General features: G+C 44.1%; 2 protein-coding genes across 2 annotated transcripts in view; both read left to right on the forward strand.

Annotated features, from left to right (window-relative positions):
* Positions 1 to 20544, forward strand: part of DOCK1 (dedicator of cytokinesis 1) — a 332168-nt gene that overhangs the window by 287366 nt on the left and 24258 nt on the right. The window lies entirely within an intron of this gene.
* Positions 1 to 20544, forward strand: part of NPS (neuropeptide S) — a 35292-nt gene that overhangs the window by 10889 nt on the left and 3859 nt on the right. Inside the window, exons 2-7 of the mRNA XM_051801236.1 lie at positions 5204 to 5379; positions 8997 to 9453; positions 15172 to 15306; positions 17903 to 17967; positions 18935 to 19118; positions 20114 to 20195. Of these exons, the coding sequence (XP_051657196.1) occupies positions 19021 to 19118; positions 20114 to 20195 (180 nt within the window). The 5' untranslated portion in view covers positions 5204 to 5379; positions 8997 to 9453; positions 15172 to 15306; positions 17903 to 17967; positions 18935 to 19020. The remainder of the gene's footprint in view (positions 1 to 5203; positions 5380 to 8996; positions 9454 to 15171; positions 15307 to 17902; positions 17968 to 18934; positions 19119 to 20113; positions 20196 to 20544) is intronic.

Below are 20544 nucleotides of genomic sequence, written 5' to 3' on the forward strand. Positions count from 1 at the left end.
GAATATCACCAAGACCTTGGCAAGTGTTTTTATTTTCTTTGGTTGGTTTGTTGTTTGGCTTTTTATTTATTTATTTTGAAGGAAAAAAAAAAGAAAAAGATAAAGGAAAAATAGGAGGGAGAAGGAGAGGGGAGGAGAGGAGAGGAGAGGAGAGGGAGAGGGAGAGGGAGAGGAGAAGAAAGGGCTTCTCCAGGGGATGGTTCAGCAATACATAATTAAAAATGCCTTCTGGAGGAACCTCCCTGTGCCTCTCCTGTGCCCAAAATGACTTTATGAAACCCCATGTTTCCAGGGGGTTTAAGTGGACGACAGGCACAAAACTTCAGCTGTTTTATGACAAATAATGTTTTATAGCTGAAGGGGTGTAGGTTTGAGCAAAAGCCAGAAGTTCTCTCGTTCCCCCATTTCACCCCTTCATTTCTGTCTGGTTTTGACCTGTGTGTGACACGTTCTGCTGTCACAGCCTCCCCTCTCCTCCCCAGCTCTGCTCAGGCTCTCCTGCATATTTCCAGTGACAGGGAATGACTCAATACTGGAAATGTTGCCGTTTAATTTCCAACTGGAAAACGGGGAATGGAACTGCAAAGCAAACACTGTGACCCAACAGCAGAACTGTCCTAGATTCTCACATCTTGTTTGGAAATTTTGTGACAGCCTTATTGCCCAAGGGTCCAACATAATCACTTCTCAGTTCACTGATACGCTTCCTTTCAGCATCTGCACTAAATGTGTTTTTATCCCTCCTGCATGTAAGAGCACTTCTTTATTCTTCAGATGCAAAGGAAAAAAAAAATCCCACCTCGAGTGTAGAATGGCTTGAATTATACTTATTTTAATTTTGGCTGTAAAAAATGCTTTGAAAATTATTCTCTCCACCCCCTCACCACCCAAATTCTTCATTGATGATACTGCTTTTCTGTCTTTCATAAACATTAGATTATGAAAGCCTATTTTCTACTGCCTTGACTAAAATAGGACCTTCACATGCCCATGACCAGTGTGGTGTTTTCTCCTAAGTCAGTGATTTGCAGCAAGTTTAAGAAGTAAAGAGAAGATGAGTGAAATATTTGATTTGTATCAATAGGGGGTTTTGTTTGTTTGTTTTTTTACCACAATCACATTGTGGCTTTCATTTACTTACAACTTCTGTTGCAATATTTGCCAAGGAAACTTGGAAATATCTGGAATATCATCATTTTCAAAAGTTAGTGGTGGCACCAGGAAGGGTGTGAGGGACTGCAGGATCTTCCTGACGTTAAAGAAAGTCCTGGATGGAGGATTTTGGTTGCTGAAAAATCAGGCTGATGATGGCTGAGCATGTAGATATAGAAGATTATATATTCTTACTTACATATGTGTAAAACCCCACCTGAATGGATGTTACCTTTTGTGTTTCCCTATGATCTGTTGTTTCCCATCTGTTGTTTTAATGGATGGGCTCATTTAGTATCTATTAGATTTCTCATAATTTATCTGAATTTACAGTTTTCCATTTCTGGGAGAAGGGAATGCAGCTGTTATTTTTCATATTCTTTCCTTCTGCTTTTTTTTTTAGGGGATGCATTGCTATGTACTTTCTAGGAAGCACAGATCTATTTCAATTTTGACCTATATATCCTGTGCCTTGATTAGTTAAGAACACTAAAGCACTTTGGAATCTTCAAATTGGCTCTAAAATTGCAGATAAAAAATTGAAAAAGCTCTTTCTGTTGCCTTCTCCTACAGGGCAGCATCAAACCTGACAATGGTATTTGCTCCTGGAACATAAGGAGCAAATCTGAAGGAAGATCTAAAGCACTTTTAAAAGCCATAAGCAATCAAAATGCCTTTCTCTAGCTACATGAAAATAATCCTTTTTTTTTTTTTTCAAGGGTAGTTATTTATTTATTAGGAAGGATTCAGAGAGAAGTGAGTTATTTAGCTGATGTAAATAATTAGGCTAGTGCTGAAAACAAAACCACGCTGGTTTAGCTCAATTAATGTTTTAGAAAACTTCATTATATGGTCCAAAACTTTAAAATATTTCCCAAAAAATATTTATACCTGTGCCTGCATGTTGTTATTGCATGTGCATGTTTGGATATTCATGGCAGCATCATGCAATTATCATATCCTAAATAGTCCCATCCTGAGGCAGCTGCTGCAGCCCAGCACTTTTGAAGCTTTCCACTTTAGAGACATTTCACCCAGCAAGTTGCCTTGAGGTTTATTTTAGCTCTCTTTTCTCCGTTTTTCACTCCATTTCATCAGTTGTAGGTTCTGCCTGCACTGAGCTTCACATCTGTCTGTGTCTCATGCACTGTTTGCTCCACTTGCCCAGGAAAGCAGGGGCTTGGTGAGGAGCACCTGGCTCAGATTGCAGAGACAAAATGTCCCTTAGAACCTCCTCTGTACAAACACCATCAGTGTGGAGCAATGAAGCAGCTCTGACCAGTTGCCACATTTGAAGCTGCATCCCCAGAGTTTCTTATTCAGCCCCCACTCAGGAGGACCCAGTGTGTCTGTCTGGAAACCAGACTGAATGATTCATTATGAAACATTGCTACCAGTGTTTTAAACCCAGAGATATCCAAGTTTGTCATACCAGTTTTGCTCTCCCAGGCTGTTAAGATAAGAGGGAAGGGAAGGGAAAAGAAGGGAAGGGAAGGGAAGGGAAGGGAAGGGAAGGGAAGGGAAGGGAAGGGAAGGGAAGGGAAGGGAAGGGAAGGGAAGGGAAGGGAAGGGAAGGGAAGGGAAGGGAAGGGAAGGGAAGGGAAGGGAAGGGAAGGGAAGGGAAGGGAAGGGAAGGGAAGGGAAGGGAAGGGAAGAGAAGAATCATTAAGGTTGGAAAAACCCTCTAAGATCATTGAGTCCAACCCTTAACCCAGCACCACCATGTTCATCACTAAAACACCTCCCCATGTACATAAGAACTATTTTAATCTTGCTTTTGATATAATTTTCACTGGTTTTAGTGTCACAGCCCTGGAAGCTGCTGCTCCCGACTGAGTTTGCCACGTGATTTTGAATTCACTCAGACACTCCTGTGCCATCTCTCATTCACTGGATAAACACCACCTGAGTGGTTCAACCCTGCATGAGTGAAATCAAAAGAAGGTTTCACATCAACCTCAGTGGGAAAATAAGCTGGCTCAGAGTGCTCCTGCACACTCAGCTGCATTAACTGCAGATCTCGGATCCACCTGCTCTGGTACTACAAAAACACCACTTTTGGAAGTTATTTTTGAAAACCAGTGACTGTAAGTGCTCTGGTAGAGGCAGGGAAAGGGCATTTTAATGAGTATATTTCATAACCATCACTGATGTCACCTAAAATCTGCACTCTTTTCCCTCACCTTGAAATTTGGTACATATTAAAGTAGCTTTAGTGGTCCTGGAGTGGCCCAGGGTTGTACCAAATGTATCTCAGAATCATTGTCAGAAAAGGCTGCTAAACTCCAGTGCAACTGTTCCCCCAGCACTGCCAAGGCCACCACTAACCCATGTCCCCAGATGCCACATCCACTAGTTTTTTGAACAGAGCTTATACAAAGGCAGCAGCTGATTGCAGAGGGAAAGCAGGAGAGTGGGAAGAAAAGGAAGGAATTGGAGTTTAAAGTGTTGAAGGCCAGGTTGGAGCAAGCTGGTGTAGTGTAAGATGGGGAATGAGATGGTCTGTGAGGTCTCTTCCAACACAAACCATTCTGTGATCCCATGATTTTCCATCCCAGACCCATTTCTAGTGGTTTTGGACTGAAATGCTACCCTAGAAAACATAGGGAGATATGGGAAAGCATTTTCCAGTCGGGAAAAATAGTACTGGAGAGTTGTGAAGCAACAGATGCTTCAGCAGAAGAAGATGAGCTGTCCTGGAGGAGGGCTGGGCAGGAGGGGTGGTGGGTCCATCACACAAACATCTGCCTGGGTGCAGAACCCAGTATAAATCCAGTAATGAAATTTTGACTGATTGAGCTTCTTCCTTGTTGTGGGAAGTCTGGGTGAAGAAGATTTATCTCTTCAGTGAGATTTAGTTCCTTTTCTGTCTTCATTCATGACGTCCCCTGGCACTTCACTCACTGCTGGTGAGAGGTGTCCCCCAGGAGGGAGCTGCTGTCACACAGACATGAGCTACACTGGGTTTGTTGTGACCCCTGGTGAAATCTGTCAGGAGAAGGGCCATTGTCCCCAGTTGTCTGATGTTAAATACATTCCTCTTCCAGCTGCAAAATAATTATCATTATGATCAATGTTCATGCAGTGCTTTGTGGCTGGGGACACCTGTTTTTTGACAGGTGCTTTCTCAGGATTGTGTGCTGAAGATCTCCCCTGAAAAATTTGAGGGCAGCCAGGGACACTGTTTCTTATTTGTTAGAATGCAAAGTGCAGCTTGGCCCTTCTCCCTGACTGGGATGAACTGCAACACAAAACAGGTTTAGTTTTGCCTGATAGTGCCTCACACAATTATTTCATCCATCATTTCTGTCTTCACTGCTCTCCACGTCTCAGAGTAATTCTGGAAGGGTTGAAATTCCACGTTGCAGTCTCTGCTTTGTTGTTTCTCCTCTTTTTCCCTGTTTGCCGTGTGGATTGGCTACAGACAGCAGTTAAGACTTTTGGACACTTCCAGACAAACTCCTGTTACTACAACAAACAGCTGGCAGTAGTTCCATCTCATGGAAAGCTGGAAGGCTCATTTCAGTGTCTGTGAACGGCCACAGACTTTTGTGTATCAGCAGCTTTTGCAGAGCCAAGTTCTTGCAAACAAGTTGTGGAAGCAGATATTTGGCAAAGCAATTAAAATTTGTGAGAACTTTATGACTGTCAGTCCATGTGTTGGGCTGTTTGACTCTTTTGTCCAGTCCTAGTGGGAAATGCCTTCATTTTCCAGTGCTTCCAAGAATAATTGATGTTACTGTTCCTGATCAATTTTGAAATCTCTCTTTATGGAGGTTATTTTGCACAATTTTTTCCATTCTTTTCTGTTGGAAGTAGTGTATTCAGCACAATCTCATGCTCAGGCTGTTGATAATGATAATTTACCTAAAGAAATGCAAACCAAGTTGCTGCAAATCACAGAATCATATTTTAAAGGACATCACTGCCATTACTTTACCCAAGTGTGGGACAAAGCACCCTTTACTTCTCATCTGAGAACGTTTTTTAATGTCAATGCCTTTTCTAACTGGCTTCTCATTGTAATGATTTCTCCTAAATTATTTGACAGGCAGTGAAAATCCACCACTGCTGAAATCCTAGAATTTTTCATCATCACTGAACCTTCAGCCAACTAAACATCACCTCAAAAGTCGTGGGCTCCCATCTCTGCTCCTGTCACAGAAGTTTTCTACTCTCTGTCCCTGAAGAAAACTGGAGGAAGACTGAAAAACTGTATTTTCCAAGGTAATTTCTTTAATGTGTACTTTTCTAGCTGCAATTTCAGGCAGAAAACATGTCCATCCCCATTTCTGTGGGCAGAGGAAATGCATTAGGGATGGACAGGGATGGATGGGAATGGTCAATACCTGCTTGCTGCAGACAAATGGAGTCCTTCATGGAACTTGGTCTAGGAATAAGTTGAAATTGCTTTTCTGAGGACATCTTACTATTAAAAGTGAGGAGCTGAAGTCTTTGGGAAAGTGTTTTTCCAGTTCTCTGCCACTGCAAGACAGAGCTGTGTAAAATACAGTTGTACTGGCTCGAAGAAGTTTTGTTTAAAGAGATGCAAAGGTCACAATTAAACTCAAAACATTGCAATGATCCTAATTATGGAAATAAATGTAGGCTCTGCTAAGAGAGATGTACCACTGCAAAAATCAATGATGGAGTGCAGGATAAATCACACAGTCCTAGAAGCAAGTACAAAGGACTCTGTAGTAGAGACACCCTGTTTGAAATTATAATCTCAAATAATTTAGGCACCTCATTTGCAATTGCATATTGTTTTCAGGCACTTCCAAAAATTCCTGAAGCTCTCAGCTATTTCACAAAGGAATGTGCTTCATAAAGTGTCCGTGACACACACAGCCCATATGTTTGTTGACATATGGACTCTGGCTATCAAATTTAAACCCTTTTTGGGGCTAAACACAGGACTGTGATGTGCACAATAAATATTGATTCCTGTTTTTCACTTAACACAGAATAAAATAATTGCATAAAGCCCTAAAGCCTAAAGCACTGATGGATTTTTCCACAGGCAAAGGCAGACAAAAGAACACAGAGTTTTCCAGCAGCACCCCCAAGGCAGCAACATCACCTCTTTTTTTTTTCCATGGAGGTTTCAGTCCAGGCATTTTCTGCTTTATGTGCAGAAGAACAGGAAAAGGGAACAGTTGATGTGATGTGAAGAAAACCTGTGATTTTTTTAGGGGTTTTAACCAGCAACCTGAATTCTCCCTAGAATATCCTGATGTCTTTGACCTGCTAACCCTGGAAATGTGCACAGGCTGCTTCTCCAATGCTGTGTGATTTTCCAGTGCGTTGCTTTCCCTAAAACATGTTTAGAAATGTTTATTTGTAGAAAGGCTATGAAAAAAAAAAGTAATTATAAAAAAACCCCCCACCAACAAAACACCTATGGCTTGTCCAGCAATATGTGAAAGTCTTATTTGATTACTTGCCATTCTGTTTGTTTACTTGCTCGGCTTCATCATAAAGTATTTCCTACTAAAACTACAGAATTTCTGTTCAGATCTATTTTTTAATTAATTTTTTTTCTCTTTGACATGGGCTTTGATACCCCAAACACTAATTTTCTCCTCTCTGCATTGAAAAACTGTTCTCATGGAGCTTTCTGGTGAGATCCTCTCTGCTGGTGGTGTGGAGCTCTCAGCGGGTACTTCAGCTTTTGCTTTCAGTAGGAAAAAAGAAGAAGGTAAAAGTGAATTTCAGGCCCCTGCTATGGCTGTTCTGGCACAGTGATTTTTGCTGTATTACCTGATCTATTGCATGTTCCACTTGCATTGCTTTGGCAGTGCTGGGTTGTTTGCTCAGAGTACCCAAACACATGGAAGAAGACGGATATAGGGCCTGGTTTGGTGGCATCACTGGCATTGCTGCATCACTACGGTATCTTGTAGCTGTATTTGTTTTTAAAGTGAGTCTCCAGAGCAGATTGGATATCCAGGCCCTGCTGCTGGATGTGGATTCCCTCCCTACAGGCAGTGGATGCAGCTCCATTCCCTCCCTGCAGGCAGTGGATGCAGCTCCCAGCCCGTGGCGATTCTGGCGCTTCCCTGCCCAGCCTGAAATAGTTTTTCCTGCAGGAAAGAAATCCACGTTACAGGACACCATCTCTCTAATTTGACAGCCTTATTGGCATCCCTTGCTGTGAGGCCAAGGAGCTGTGTGAGCAGGGCCGTTGGAATTGCCATCCCAGCCCCTGGAAGTCTCCCTTCAGTTCACTGGGAGCACAGTGGCAGCAAGGGCTGGAGCAGCTCCATCAGCCTCTGCTGGGTGTCTGTCAGAGTGGAGCCAGGCTTAATAAACCTGCTCAAACTTAATGCTGGACCAGAAGAAAATGTGCAAAATAGAACCTTGCCTTGCCTTGCCTTGCCTTCCCTTTTTCCTCCATTTTTTCTTTCCTCCTTTTCTTTTTCGTTTCCTTTTCCCCATTTCCTTTTTCATTTCCCTTTTCCCCTTTGCCATACAAAGAGGCCAGTTGGTGACAGGGCCCATAAAGTCCTGTGTTCTCTGCAGTATCACCAGCTGTAAACTAAAATATATGGCACCTTCCCCTGGGATGTGATTAATTATTCTTCATTAGTTATTATTATTTTCTCCTGAAAATCTCAATCAAATCAAGCCAGAACTGAAATACCAGGGAAAAAAAAAAAAGGAGAAGCAGTTATACTTGAAATGTATGTCAGGAATCAGTTGGATGCAGATTCCTGGAAGTTTAATTTGGTTTGTGCAGTGCTGAAGGACCTGACTGTGTTTTTAGCAGCATTTTGGGTCAGCTGGATGGAACAATCTCTGCCCAGGCCTTGTGATGACTCAGCAGAAACCCCAGGGCTGCCCTGTAAGGCTGCTCTGCTCATCTAAGACTCCAGAGGATTTTTGGATGTTCAAAAATTTAGGCACATACATTTTGGCAATATAAACAAACCCAGCCCACCATTAGGAATGGAAGACTCAATTATATATTGCTGTTATATTTAACAAGAAAGATACCATATAAATTAGTAAGAATGTGTAAATACACAGTTTAATAAAGATACTCACACCCCCCAGAATGTGGAGTTTATAGCCTTGTGCAATGTAATTATGTTTATATGAGTATGAGCATCATAAAGTGCAGAGAGTCACATGGCACTGACTGCTGAGGGTGTGTGTAACTCTACTGATGCACAGGACCACAGCTGAAACACTGAACATCACCCTGCAACTGTGTCACAGGGACCAGAGGGGAAGGTGGTCTGGTTTGTTCATATTTTTGAAGTGAAGAACTGGGAAAAAAAAACAACACAAGAAGCTTCCAGACTGGAACTGCTCTGATCTGCTGTTTAATCATGGAATCCTGGAATGGTTTGGGTTGAAAGGATACCTTGAAGATCATTTTGTTCCACTCCTTGCCGTGGGCAGGGACACTTCCTACTGGCCCAGGTTGCTCCAAGCCCTGTCCAACCTGGCCTTGGACACTTCCAGGGATGGGGCAGCCACAGCTTCTCTGGGCAACCTGTGCCAGGGCCTCACCACCCTCACAGGGGAGAACTTTTTCCTAATATCTCATTTAAATCTATTCTCTTTGGGTGGGAAGCCATTCCCCCTTGTCCTTTCACTACCTGCCCCAGTGAAAATTCCCTCTCCAGCTCTCCTGGAGCCCCTTTAGGCACTGGCAGGGGCTCTAAAGTCTCCCTTGAACCTTCTCTTCTCCAGGTGAACACCCCCAGCTCTCCCAGCCTATCACCTTTTTCTTCCATTAAACAATTTTCTCCTTCATTTTTTCCATCCACGTGAACTGAATGATCCCAATGATTCCTTCAACATCCCTATTTGTTTCTTTTTGTCCCTGGCAGAGGAGAGGAGCTGGAAATGGGACTCTCCCAGTGCCTCACTGGGCTTTCTCCTGCCGCTCTCCAGGCTCCCCACAGCGTGTGAGCCATTCAAAGAGCAGAACAGGCTCTTTCCTGACCTCAACAACCAGTCAAACAACCTCAGAGACTGAAGACAGACCCCAGCAAAGGCCTGGTAACCCGGGCTTTGAATCCTGTAGACATTTCAGACTTTTTTGGCTGCAGGACTTGGATCTTTCCCAGCAGAGCAGCGGCTGCAGTTGATGCCCCGGGAGCCTCGAGCACAGGATGGAGTTTTTTAGCCTCTATTGCAAAGCCTGAAATTTCTCTCTATTTTCTTGTGTTGCTTTTCTGTCTGTGACCTAAATTATGAGGAGAGGATATTAAGCCTGGATTTTAACTTAAGAGCTGACTACACCCACAGGAGGAATTAAAGCCCAGTGTTGTTCTTTGATTGAAGGTAAGCAAGCAGTGAAATTGTACTGGGTTCCTTGTTTAAACTGCTGCCAGAAATAGGAAATTTTGAGCAATATTTTGCTCTTCTTTATTGCTCTTTCTCCTCTAAAACTGGTCCAATACCCCCACCATATTTCCATGGCAAGGGGTTGGAATGAGATGGTCTTTAAGGTCCCTTCTACTCAAACCGTTCTATGAATCTGTGATATTTAGACACAACACAGCCCTGGTTTGACTTGTCGGTTTGTTATTTTGTAATAAAATGTCATCTAACCTTAAATTCTTCCCTCTTCCTGCTTGCTGTTAAACCTGATTTCCCCCAAACCAGCATTTGCCAGTCCTTACTGGAATTCCTTCACCATTAAGTCTGTGGGGTTTTGTGTGCAATGTCACTGTTGTGGTACCAGGGAAAACCTTGGGAAAGGAATGTGGCAGAGCTCCAACATCTTGGATGAGTCCTGAATTGCTCATTGCTATGAGAAAGTGCAAACAGAGATTTTACCCCACCATCCATCTGGGCCTGGCTTGTGGCTACCAGTGCTCCTGCTGTAATTACTGAATGTATTCTTCCTTAAAATAGGTAAAAAAAATCCAAATTTAAAAACATTGAATCTAAATAAATACTCTCAGTCCTTGAATAACCCCATCTCCTTTGATTATAGGTCTTTTCTCTCTACTCAGACAATTCTTCCACCTGTTAGTAATAGGCTAATGGATTTAAACATTGTGTCCTTGGCTGAGGAGTGAGGTGCTTTAATGCTCTGTGACCCACCTTTACTCTTGCAGGGCACATTTGGTTGGTGTTGGACTGTGAGTCACTTTATATTGGATTTATCTCTGTGAAAAGAGTTATTTGATTCCTGCAGGTTCCAGCCTGAGTTTATCCCGTGTCAGGATTTTCTCCTGACGCTGCTCATGGACAAGGTGATAATCTTGTGTCTGAAGGCAAACATATAGAATACATTTCAGTGATCCCATGGAGTGGTTTCCCAGGCAACTGTAACATCTTCATCCCCAGCAGGGTGCAGGGCTTGCCTGGCCAACTTCCCTCCGTGCTGGAGAGCCTGCACTCCACAGACGCGCCTCGCCGAGCTTCCCGGAGGCTGGAAAAGCAAATGTGCTTTGGATGAGTTTGGGATATTCCCTCTCCAAGTTAAGGTCATTCATGGGGCTGGTATTGTCCAGAATAAACTGCTCAAGACATGTAGCCTGGGCTACGACCTGCTGGAGTGGGTGATGGATTCTGGGAATGCAGAGAAAAACTCCTCTCAGGGGGCAGAGATAGGCAGGTGAACCAGGAGCTACCCCTCTCTAAAGAGAAATATTAGTGAGACAAGAGACAAAACCTCCATATGGCTGAAATTAGGAAGGGGAGAGGAGAAGGCCCCCTGAAGAACTGTCTGAGATGGTCTTATTGTGGCCTGTCAGTACCTAAAGAGGTTCTGAAAGAGCTGGGAGGGAATTTTCACTAGGGCAGGTAGAGAAAGGACAGGGGGGAATGGCTTTAAACTCAAAAACAGTGGGTTTAGATTTGATATTGGGAAGAAATTCTTCCCTGTGAGGGTTGGGAGGCACAGGGTGCCCAGAGAAGCTGTGGTGCCCCATCCCTGGAAGTGTCCAAGGCCAGGTTGGACAGGGCTTGGAGCAACCTGGGACAGTGGGAGGTGTCCCTGCCCATGGCAGGAGGTGGAAGGAGATGATCTTCAAGGTCCCCTTAAAACTCCAAACCATTCTGGGATTCTATGAAAACATCACTTTATGCAGCAGAAGAAAACCATAGTAAATACATTTTGTTTTGGTTCTGAGTCCATTCATGTGGAAAACAGGACTGAGCACAGAAGGACAGTGGAGAACATGACACTGCATGAACACGGTGTGCTCCTCTTCAAAACCCCTCCCTAGCACCTGTTTGGGCTACACCACCCCCAGTGTGTCAGTGGGGTTTGGGGGGAGGTTCTAGGTTAGAAAATAGCCCTGGGAGATGCAAAGTTCTCAGAGTCTGTGTCTCCCATCCCTGACATGTGGAACAGAAACATCCAGTTCAGAGCTTGTGAACTGCAGGGAGTGCAAAGCGATTTGATGTGGCTCGAGAACATAGTTTGGCACTGAAAAAGGAGAGGTTGACTCTGAGATGCACCAAGAAACCACAGCAGGGCTGAGCTGTGAATTGTTCCAGGGGAATGGGAAAACTTTGGGCTGAGCCTCTTGGCCAGGTTGTTATCGGTGTCAGGCCCGTGGTGCAGACTCGCCCCGAGGGCACACACTGCAACACTTCCACAGAGCACATGTTGAGAGACTCTGCCTTCACATCAGGGGCCTGCAATGAGTTGGATCAGAGTATTTTTAGCTCTTGTCCTGTTGGCTCAGGCAATGCTGATATTATGGAGTTTGGCAAGGCAGGGAACTGTGGGGTTATTTGAGTTTCAAGGGATCTCTTACGTGTAATGTGGTCGTGTCGTTCCGGCTGCGGTAACTGGGACTGTGGGAGCTTCTCTTCCTTAGCTGCTCATTCATAATTTGTTGTGCTAGTTGGAGCATCTCTGATCTCTTGAGGCAATGAGGAAGGGCAGGAGCCCTGGGCAGATATTCTTGAGCTGGTGGAGATGCTGCTCATGAAGCACCAGGGGAAGCATCACCTTGTCCCTGGGGCGCATCCTTACCCCCATAAACCCTGGGGTCCCACCACACCCCTTCAGTGCTGAGGCCCAGCTGAGTGGAGCACATGGTGCTTCTACAGAGTGTTAACTCAGCTGTGCTCCTTGCCTGCTGCAGAGCCAAGTTCTCCAGCTCCTGGTGCTTCTTGGTTTTAAAATGATGCCCTCAGCCCTTTGAAAGTGCTGCCCTGTCTCTCCTCACCCCTCACAGCTGGGACACACTCAGACTTTACTGAGAAGTGCAATATTGAAGTCCAGCATGTCACTTTTGCAGTGTACTTGTGAGCTGGGAATTGAGTTTAAAAGCATGAACCTTCTGTGCTCAAATGAAAGCAGGGGCTGTCAGCAGGAAGGGGCTTGGGAAGGAAGAAAGAGGCACAGGGTTTTTGAGCACTACATGTTTGCTCCTGGCAGTCAGAGCAGTGCCAGGCTGAATGGAGAGCTGCTCCTTTTCATATACTGTGCCTTCAGAGCTTTTCCTGTGAGACCAGAGCAGTGAAACTCTGTGGTGAGTAGCTGGAGAATATCCACTGTCCTGTCACAGGGAACAATCCTGATCCCCAGCATCTGTGGCCTTTCCTGTTCCTCAGAGAGTAGGTTATATGAGCTTTTCTAATATTGGATTTTGTGTTTATTCCTACTAATCTGTACTCTTGATTAAGAAGCTGATTGCCTCCAAAGTTGGCAACTCTGGGGAGGGGTAAAAATCCTGAAGACCCTGATGCTAAAAGGGGAATTCAGATGGTGGAGAGAGGAGAAGAGGTGAGGTTTGCAATTTAGGTATTGATGCAAGTAATAGAAGAATAAGAGAGGCAGATATCAAAGTATCATAGAATCACAGAATGGTTAGAGGTGGAAGGGACCTTAAAGCTCATCTCATTCCACCCCCTGCCATGGGCAGGGACACCTTCCACTAGCCCAGGTTGCTCCAAGCCCTGTCCAACCTGGCCTTGGACACTTCCAGGGATGGGGCAGCCACAGCTCCTCTGGGCAACCTGTGCCAGGGCCTCACCACCCTCAAGGGAAGAATTCCTTCCCAATATATAATCTAAACCTACTCTCTTTTAAGTTTAAAGCCATTTCCCCTTATCCTGTCCCTCCAGGCCCTCGTTAAAAGTCCCTTTCCAGATACAACTTCTTGAGGAGTTACATCACACACTGAAACATAATTGGGTACAAAGAAATCCTTGCACAGAGCAAGAAAAATCCAGTCAGCTGCAAGAGGCTTTCAGTGAGGAAACTGCAGCTTCTCCTGTCTTTTGGTGTGTGATATTTTTGGATGAAGCCTTTTCTAAGGGGGAGAGAACACGAGGGGAAATCAGGCTCCTTGGTCGCTCATGTTCAGACAAAAGGCACGTCAGCCGGGGCACCGAAATGTTTGACAGCCACATTACCTCTGCTGCTTGAGGACCTTTATAAGCAGTGATAGTCACCAAGAAATCATCCAGGCCTGGCATTTTCAGAGGCTACAGAACAAGGCAGGCTCAGAGTTCGAATTTATCTCCCTACCAGCAAATTTTAAAGCCCGACATGACGCTTGCTCTAGGGCTCAGTGCCTGTTTGTTTTCTGTTTGGTGGGTCATTATGGAGAAGATCCCTCCTTTCAAAAGGCTTTTGTGGGAAAGAAGGACTCCTTCAAAGAGTCTGCAGTATCCTTGTTTATTTAAGTGGCACAGACAAAGAAAATAGCAATGAGCTAAAAGAGCATGAAGGACAGATGGAAAACGCTCTGCATTTTGGAGAAAAAAAGGTGTGTCCTCTCACCTCCTCCAACTGATGAGAGCTGTTCCAGATGCAGCCACTTATTTCCTAAAGGTACTTTAGGTCTCGTGTCACAAATTTAAAGTGGCATCTTACCCTTCTCCAGAAATGCCAACAGCTAATCGGGGGAACAGCTGAGATTTCTCCCTCGCAAATGTTTGCCTGTTCAGAAGGAAATTGAGTCACCTCTGAGTTGTGATCTGGAGATTTTTCTCATAATTCTCTGCCAAATGAGAGGTAACTTCGCTTCCAACCCAGCTGATCAGGACTGTTTGTGGAGGCAATGAACCTGTTGACAGATGTTTTGCATCCAGCTGACCTGTTTTCCATCCTGAAGGTCGCTCTGGATTGCATAAAATCCTGTTCAGGTGGGAGCAATTCCTCCCTTTCTGTCCAACCTGTAGGTGCTGAGTATCCAGATGAGCTTTCAGCATCCTCTGTGTCCCTTTCTGCCCTTGCAGTTGTTATGGGTCTGCAGGTTTGTGTCCCACATTTTGCCTCCCCACATAATTCCTGGGATAGCAGTACTGCCAGCTCTGGCTTTTGCCCTACGTTGCTCCCTTTTTTCCATTCCTAATTGACAAAGTGCTGTTGCTGTGACATCCCAAGGACTTAGAGAGCAGGAAAAAATGGTTTTGTACTGATATTCTGTAGGTGAAAATACACAAACTTACTTGAGACAGAATATTCTGCTGGCATCTTAGCATAATAGAAAATACTGGGTATGTTTTCCTTGTCTTCCTTAGCCTTATCCATGAGAGAACCTTGAGATACAGAGCAATAACACACATAAAAAATTGCACCCTTCAAAGCCACCCAGCTCTTCCTCCCTATTCCTTACTATTTATAATATTTATGTTAGTTTTCCTTGACTCCTTTAAAGTCTGATCCCTTTAAAGTTTGATCTCTCCTTCTAAAGTCACATCAGACTTTCCTACATCCTTTTCTCCCCACTCTCCTCAAAAAACTTTGCTTTTTCTTGTCTATCTGGGCTCTTTTCTCTTTCTGCCTTCTACTTCAACAACTATTCAGACTGTCTCAGATCATCGAGATCTTTGTTGCATCTGAACAGAAATTGGGGTTTGGCTTTGACAGGTGTCTTTTTAGCTCAGCACTGACATCTTTTCTTAGGCAGCAACTTCCTGCAGGATCTATTTGAGACGTTTCTGAGTGCATAAATTACATTGGCATGTACAAATCAGCGCAGCAAAAATGTTAATTACTGCCACTTTTCCCTTGCTGAACCTCCCCTTAACGGTTTGAGCAACTTTTGTCTGCTCTGCTCTTTTATTTTTTTGTCTCTCCAGATAAAGTATCAAATGGCCTTAACACTTGGTGGTGGTGCAGAGAGAGCAAGGAGAGCTTGTTTTTCATGTTGTGCTTCATGCAGATTGTTTCTCTGAAGGCGTGTGAAGGAACCTGACCAAGAACGCAGGAGATCTGTAAGTCTGTAAATTGCTGCTGTGCTTAAATACGTTTTTTTGCCAAAAACCTTATTCTTGCCATCCCACGTGGGACGTGGCACGAGTGTGGTGGCATCAGCAGGAGTGGCGTGGATGTTTGTGGCCTGGCAGAGGGTCTGTGAGGTGCCACGTGCTGCGGGATGTAGGAGACGATGACGTTTGGCATCACTTCCCATCATCAGTGTTTGACATCAGCAGCAGCTCTGCCCCGTGCTGGGAGTGGGATAAGGAAACTCAAGCCGTCTCTGCCCACACCATCTCTGTGTATGTTGTAACCAAGAAAAGGAACATATATAATTAGAGAGGATGATTTAGATTTTCAGATCCTGAGGATGGTGACTATGACACAGTGACAGTTCCTGGATGAGGTGGGATCAAAAACGTGACTTTAGAGCTGATTTCTCCTCCTGGCACGGGAGGATCCAGCTGCAGCTCCGTCCCCTTTGCTGTGATAGTGACATGCACAGCCCTCATGATGCTGAAGTGCTTTGAAATCAGGTGGAAAAAGGGATCCTGAGGTTCACAGGATCAGTATGTCCACAAATCTTGGACCTGTTCCTCGTACAGCCCTTTCTGCTCCCCTTGTGCCTGCTGAGCATCCATCCAGGAAACCCAGGCACTGCTGTGGAAGGGGAGGCAGGACTGGCAGTACCTCTCCTGCCTTTAATGCCTTTTGATTTTCTTCCTCTCTTGGATCAAACCTGTGAGTCAGAAGGTGCATTGCTGGAGCCTTGACCACTGCAAGCTCAGGCTTAGAGGGGAAGGATATCTGAGTGGAGTTGCATTAAAAGTAGGTTTTAAAAAGGAGCCATGTATCTTTTAAGTGAGGGCTAAGTGCCAGGGCTCAGTTAGGAGCTGTCCCTGCCTGCAGGAGCTCGAGCAGTGTGTCCCTGACAGGACTGTGCTCTGTGGGCAGCAGCTTTAGCAGCCAGCATGAAATTCAATAAATGTGTCTCTCCTTCTGGAGAACTTCTGAAGCTGAAACAGGAACACAAAGCTGTTTATCCACAGCAGCCAACACAGGCCTCAGTGGACTGGGAAAATATGCACCTGACCTTTGATGAGACTGTTGTGTCCTCCACAGAGAGCGTGTGGTGAGAACACCTGGATGGCACAGGAGCCAAGGAAATGGCACAGAGGACAGTTCCAGGCCACAGGCACGAGTGCCACGTGCTTGGGGACTAGTCAGAGATGGTCAGGCACTGCCTGTCAAATATCCAAGAGCAGGAGGGAGGCAAGAGCTGTGTCCACCACAGCTGCACCATTCGGCATTAGAACCCCTTGCCCCTGTCAGCCAGGGCTGGGCTCTGTCTGGAGCAGGGAATGGTTGGGTTGGAAGAGGCCTTAAAGATCATCTAATCCCACCCCTGCCATGGGCAGGGACATCTTCCACTATCCCAGATTGCTCCAAAGCCCATCCAGCCTGACCTTGGATGCTTCCAGAGGTGGAGCAACTACATCAAAATTTTATGAGTTTAAGGAATTTAGAGACAATGCACAGAAACAGTCAAGTGTGCATCTCCAGCAGCTCCTCAGCTCCTTTGTGCCTCTGCAGATGAGATCCCAGTGGTGCAAGCAGAGGTTTGGTTGTGTCCCCTTGCTGGCAGTGAGAACACAGCAATAATGACCAAAGGAATAAACCTGCTTTCTGACTCTTGTTTTTCTTCTGTCTTCATGTCTTGCTGGGATTTTCTATTATCACTGAGCCAGGAACAGATTCATATGCTGGGAGCATGATTAGTTTCCATCTTGCACCTTGCAGTGGTCTCAAAACAAATGGTTTCTCAATGTTCTTGAAAGCAACAAAAAAATTAAGCTTGGAGCAAAATGTCCTGGAGGCTTACTCCAGAAGAGCCATGCTGAGGTTTCACTGGGACCATCTCAGAGGAAAACAACAAGATTCCACACCTTGCCTTTATCCAGAGCATGAGCCTGCTGTTCATGTTTGGGGTTATACCAATGGACCACAGTTTTTGGTGTGTTCATCAATTTTGATTGTTTTGTTCCCTTAGCAAAGTTAATTTAAACATTTAATTAACATTAAAAATTTAATTTAGGTTGACTGCTGTGATGGGGGAAGGACATATCATGTTCTAAAGCTTATAGGCCTGTTAAGCTCATTAAGTTGCAAGGTTTGAGAGGCTCATCAGCATTTTTTTTATTGTTCCATACATTTTTTGTGGGAAAACCAGAGGAAAGCAGTAACAAGGTTCAATACACTGTTCTTTTAACAAAGAAGCAGGAGGGAAGAGGTGATGCCATGGGCTTTGCAGGCAAGTGGAAGATATCGCTGCTAATTTATTCTCCTAAAATGCAAATTTTATGGATGCTGGGAGTTTTTATTATGGTTCTTAATGATTCCCATGACCTGTGATACCTGCCAGTGAACCTTAGCTGGGAGCAAAACCTCCACCTGGGTGCCCTGCAGACAGAGGAGAAGCCAGAAATGTCAATTGCCACTTGTTCTGTTAAACCTGATTTCCTCCAAACCTGAAGTGAGAATATATAAAATGTATCTGAATCTCCACATACACTTTCTGCATGCAAATCACAGTTGTGGTGTGTTCAATTGAAGCCTGAAGAGCCAGAAAAAATAAACAGAAAGAAGGGAGAAGCAAATATGAGGGATTGAATCTTCAGGTAAAACCTCTTCTGTGTGTCTGAGGGGTGGGCAAACCCCTTGAGCCCCGTTCTGGGGCAGTGATGTCTCAATAATTCTTACTGGTTTAAGTGCCATCTGCATCACCAAGGAGGTTTAGGTTGGATATTAGAGGAAATTTCTTCCCAAAAATTATTGTCCAACCCTGGCACAGCTGCCCAGGGCAGTGGGGTAGTCCCCATCCCTGAAGGGATTTAAAAAGCCTATAGATGTGGCACTTGGGGACATGGGTTAGTGGTGGCCTTGGCAGTGCTTGGGACTCAATGGTCTTGGGAGCTCCTCCAACCTAAACTCTTCCACGTTTTTATGGGTTTTTTTCATGTGAAAGTGTTTGTGGTTGGTCAAAGCCCTTGAAAAGGTGGAATCTTCTCTGTGCACCTCTCATGTCCAGAGCTTGTGAGCCAGAAATGTGGCAAAATCCTCTCTTTTAGAGGGATGTGATAAAGCTGAGCACAGAAGGTGCTGACCAGGCACAGTGGAGGGTCACCAGGAGGTCAGACACTCATGATTTAAAAAAACTAAGTTAGTGAGGCACACCAAAGTTTACCTGGAGAGTCTAAGGCTGGACATGGAAATCCTGAACTTTTACCACAAGCCTGTTCTTGTCCCTCGTCTTCACAAGCAGAGTTGTGCGAAGGTTAATTTTGTATGAAAATGGAGTTAAACTGAATGCAGATGCAGTGAAAGCTGACACCAAACTAAGCTTGAGCAGAATCCACCACAAAGTGCTTTTCTTTGCAGCAGAAACACGGACTAATCCTCTTATCCTTGGAGTTGGAGGTCCTGTAGAGTGGGAACAGGAGGCTCGATTCAAACCAGAGGATTTTCTCTCTGAATAAGAGGGCACAGACTGAATATGCAAATAGTGAAATGTTCTCCTGACGGGTTTTCTTAAGGGATTACTGACTGCAGGGTTTAAATGAGGCTAATTTATCCCTATTTCTCTAGCCCTGCTGGTCCTGAAGGATCCTGAAGTACTTCACCAGCAACTACAAACACGTCCTTTTTAAAAGTCATTGAAGAGTCATTGGATTATGTCGACCACTGACATGATCAGCACCACCCTGGACAGTGGGGAACAAATTGTCAGTCACAACCTGGGATCACATCACGAATTTTTCTATAAAAACTGGTAAAGACCCTTACATGCCTTTCTCCCAGTCTTACCTGAAGATATTCCAGCTCTCTGCCTCCTGGAATTAGGTGCATCTACATCAGGAGACTGACTCTGTACAGATAAACCACACAACCCCCTAGAATGTCACACAGTTAAATTTGTTCCAGTAACAAATTATGCACTCAGACAGCAAACATTTACTGCATTGGAAATTAACACCATTTATTGAATAAACTTAATGTCAGCTAAGATATGTCTCCATGTAACAGAAGAAATAAGTGTCCACAGGACTTTAGTTCAAAGAAAAACACTTAAAATTTGGGTGCATTAGAAACCAAGCATGTAAATAAAAAAGGGGAGGAGAAAAAGAAAAAAATATATATATATTGTTCTGTATTGTTCTCTGTATTGTGGCTGCTCTGAGTATAATAAGATTCTTTAAGGAACTTTCTACTTAAAGTGCAGTTTTAGTGTTTCTCCCTCGCTACCAGGCTTTCCAAGGTCTTAACCTGATCTATTGGAAGTGGTAACAAACTCTCAGAATGTATTTTTGAAATCCTTAGACCTTTGCCCAGGTTTGCTGTGATGATCCAGACGTAACAATAAACCCTCCCGAGAGACATTTAATGGGACACTTTAAATGAAATCACTTGGTGGTTTCATAATGGCAGCTGAACGTGTGTTCTTGCCATTTGCCCATTTAAGAAGAAGAAAAGGCCAAACAAGGGCCAATTAGTCATAATAAAATCAGCTTTGATGACATTTTCACTCCTGAACTCTGGTATAAAATGGTCATCTAAGAAAGAACTGAAGGGATGTGTGAGGAATTTGGTAATAGGACTGCATGTACGTACGACACACTCTCCTGAGTAAAAAATGAGCAGGTAAAGACACTGATGGTTACTTGGTTTATGGAGAAAATATGCTGGGTTTCTGTGTTTTTCTCTGTATTCACCTAGTTTTGCTTGATTTTGGTTCAAATTTTAATTAATCTCATCTTTTCTTTGGAGTCTATGCAGGTTAAACTTTGTTTTCCTTCTTTGGATCTCAATGACATTTGTGTGCTCGAGTTACCCTGTTGGCCCTTCCAAGGTAAGTCACACTTACTCCAAGATGAGATGCTTCATTTATTTCAAATTGCTATTTTATTTAAGTTAGTTTTGTTTGTTTGAGTGCTTCTTTGTTGTTGTGGCTTTTTTTTATGAAATGAAAGAAGTTCCTTGTATTAAAGCTATTGGTTAATTATCATTACCTAATTTCCCTGGAGTATAACCCAATTTTTGCTTTAGTTATTAATAAAATATGCAAGCCTCTAAAATAATCATGTGAGAGATCCAGTGCATATTTAATGTGGAGTGTGGGGAGCTGAAATATTGTATGGAAGAGAAAAAAAACATAAATCTCTTCATTTCATCTAAATTCCTCGTCTATATCAAATAGG

Source organism: Manacus candei, unplaced genomic scaffold (genome assembly GCF_025592945.1).
Source record: "Manacus candei isolate 608988 ecotype Guabito, Panama unplaced genomic scaffold, ASM2559294v1 h1tg000050l, whole genome shotgun sequence".
In the NCBI taxonomy this organism is placed as follows: Eukaryota; Metazoa; Chordata; class Aves; order Passeriformes; family Pipridae; genus Manacus; species Manacus candei.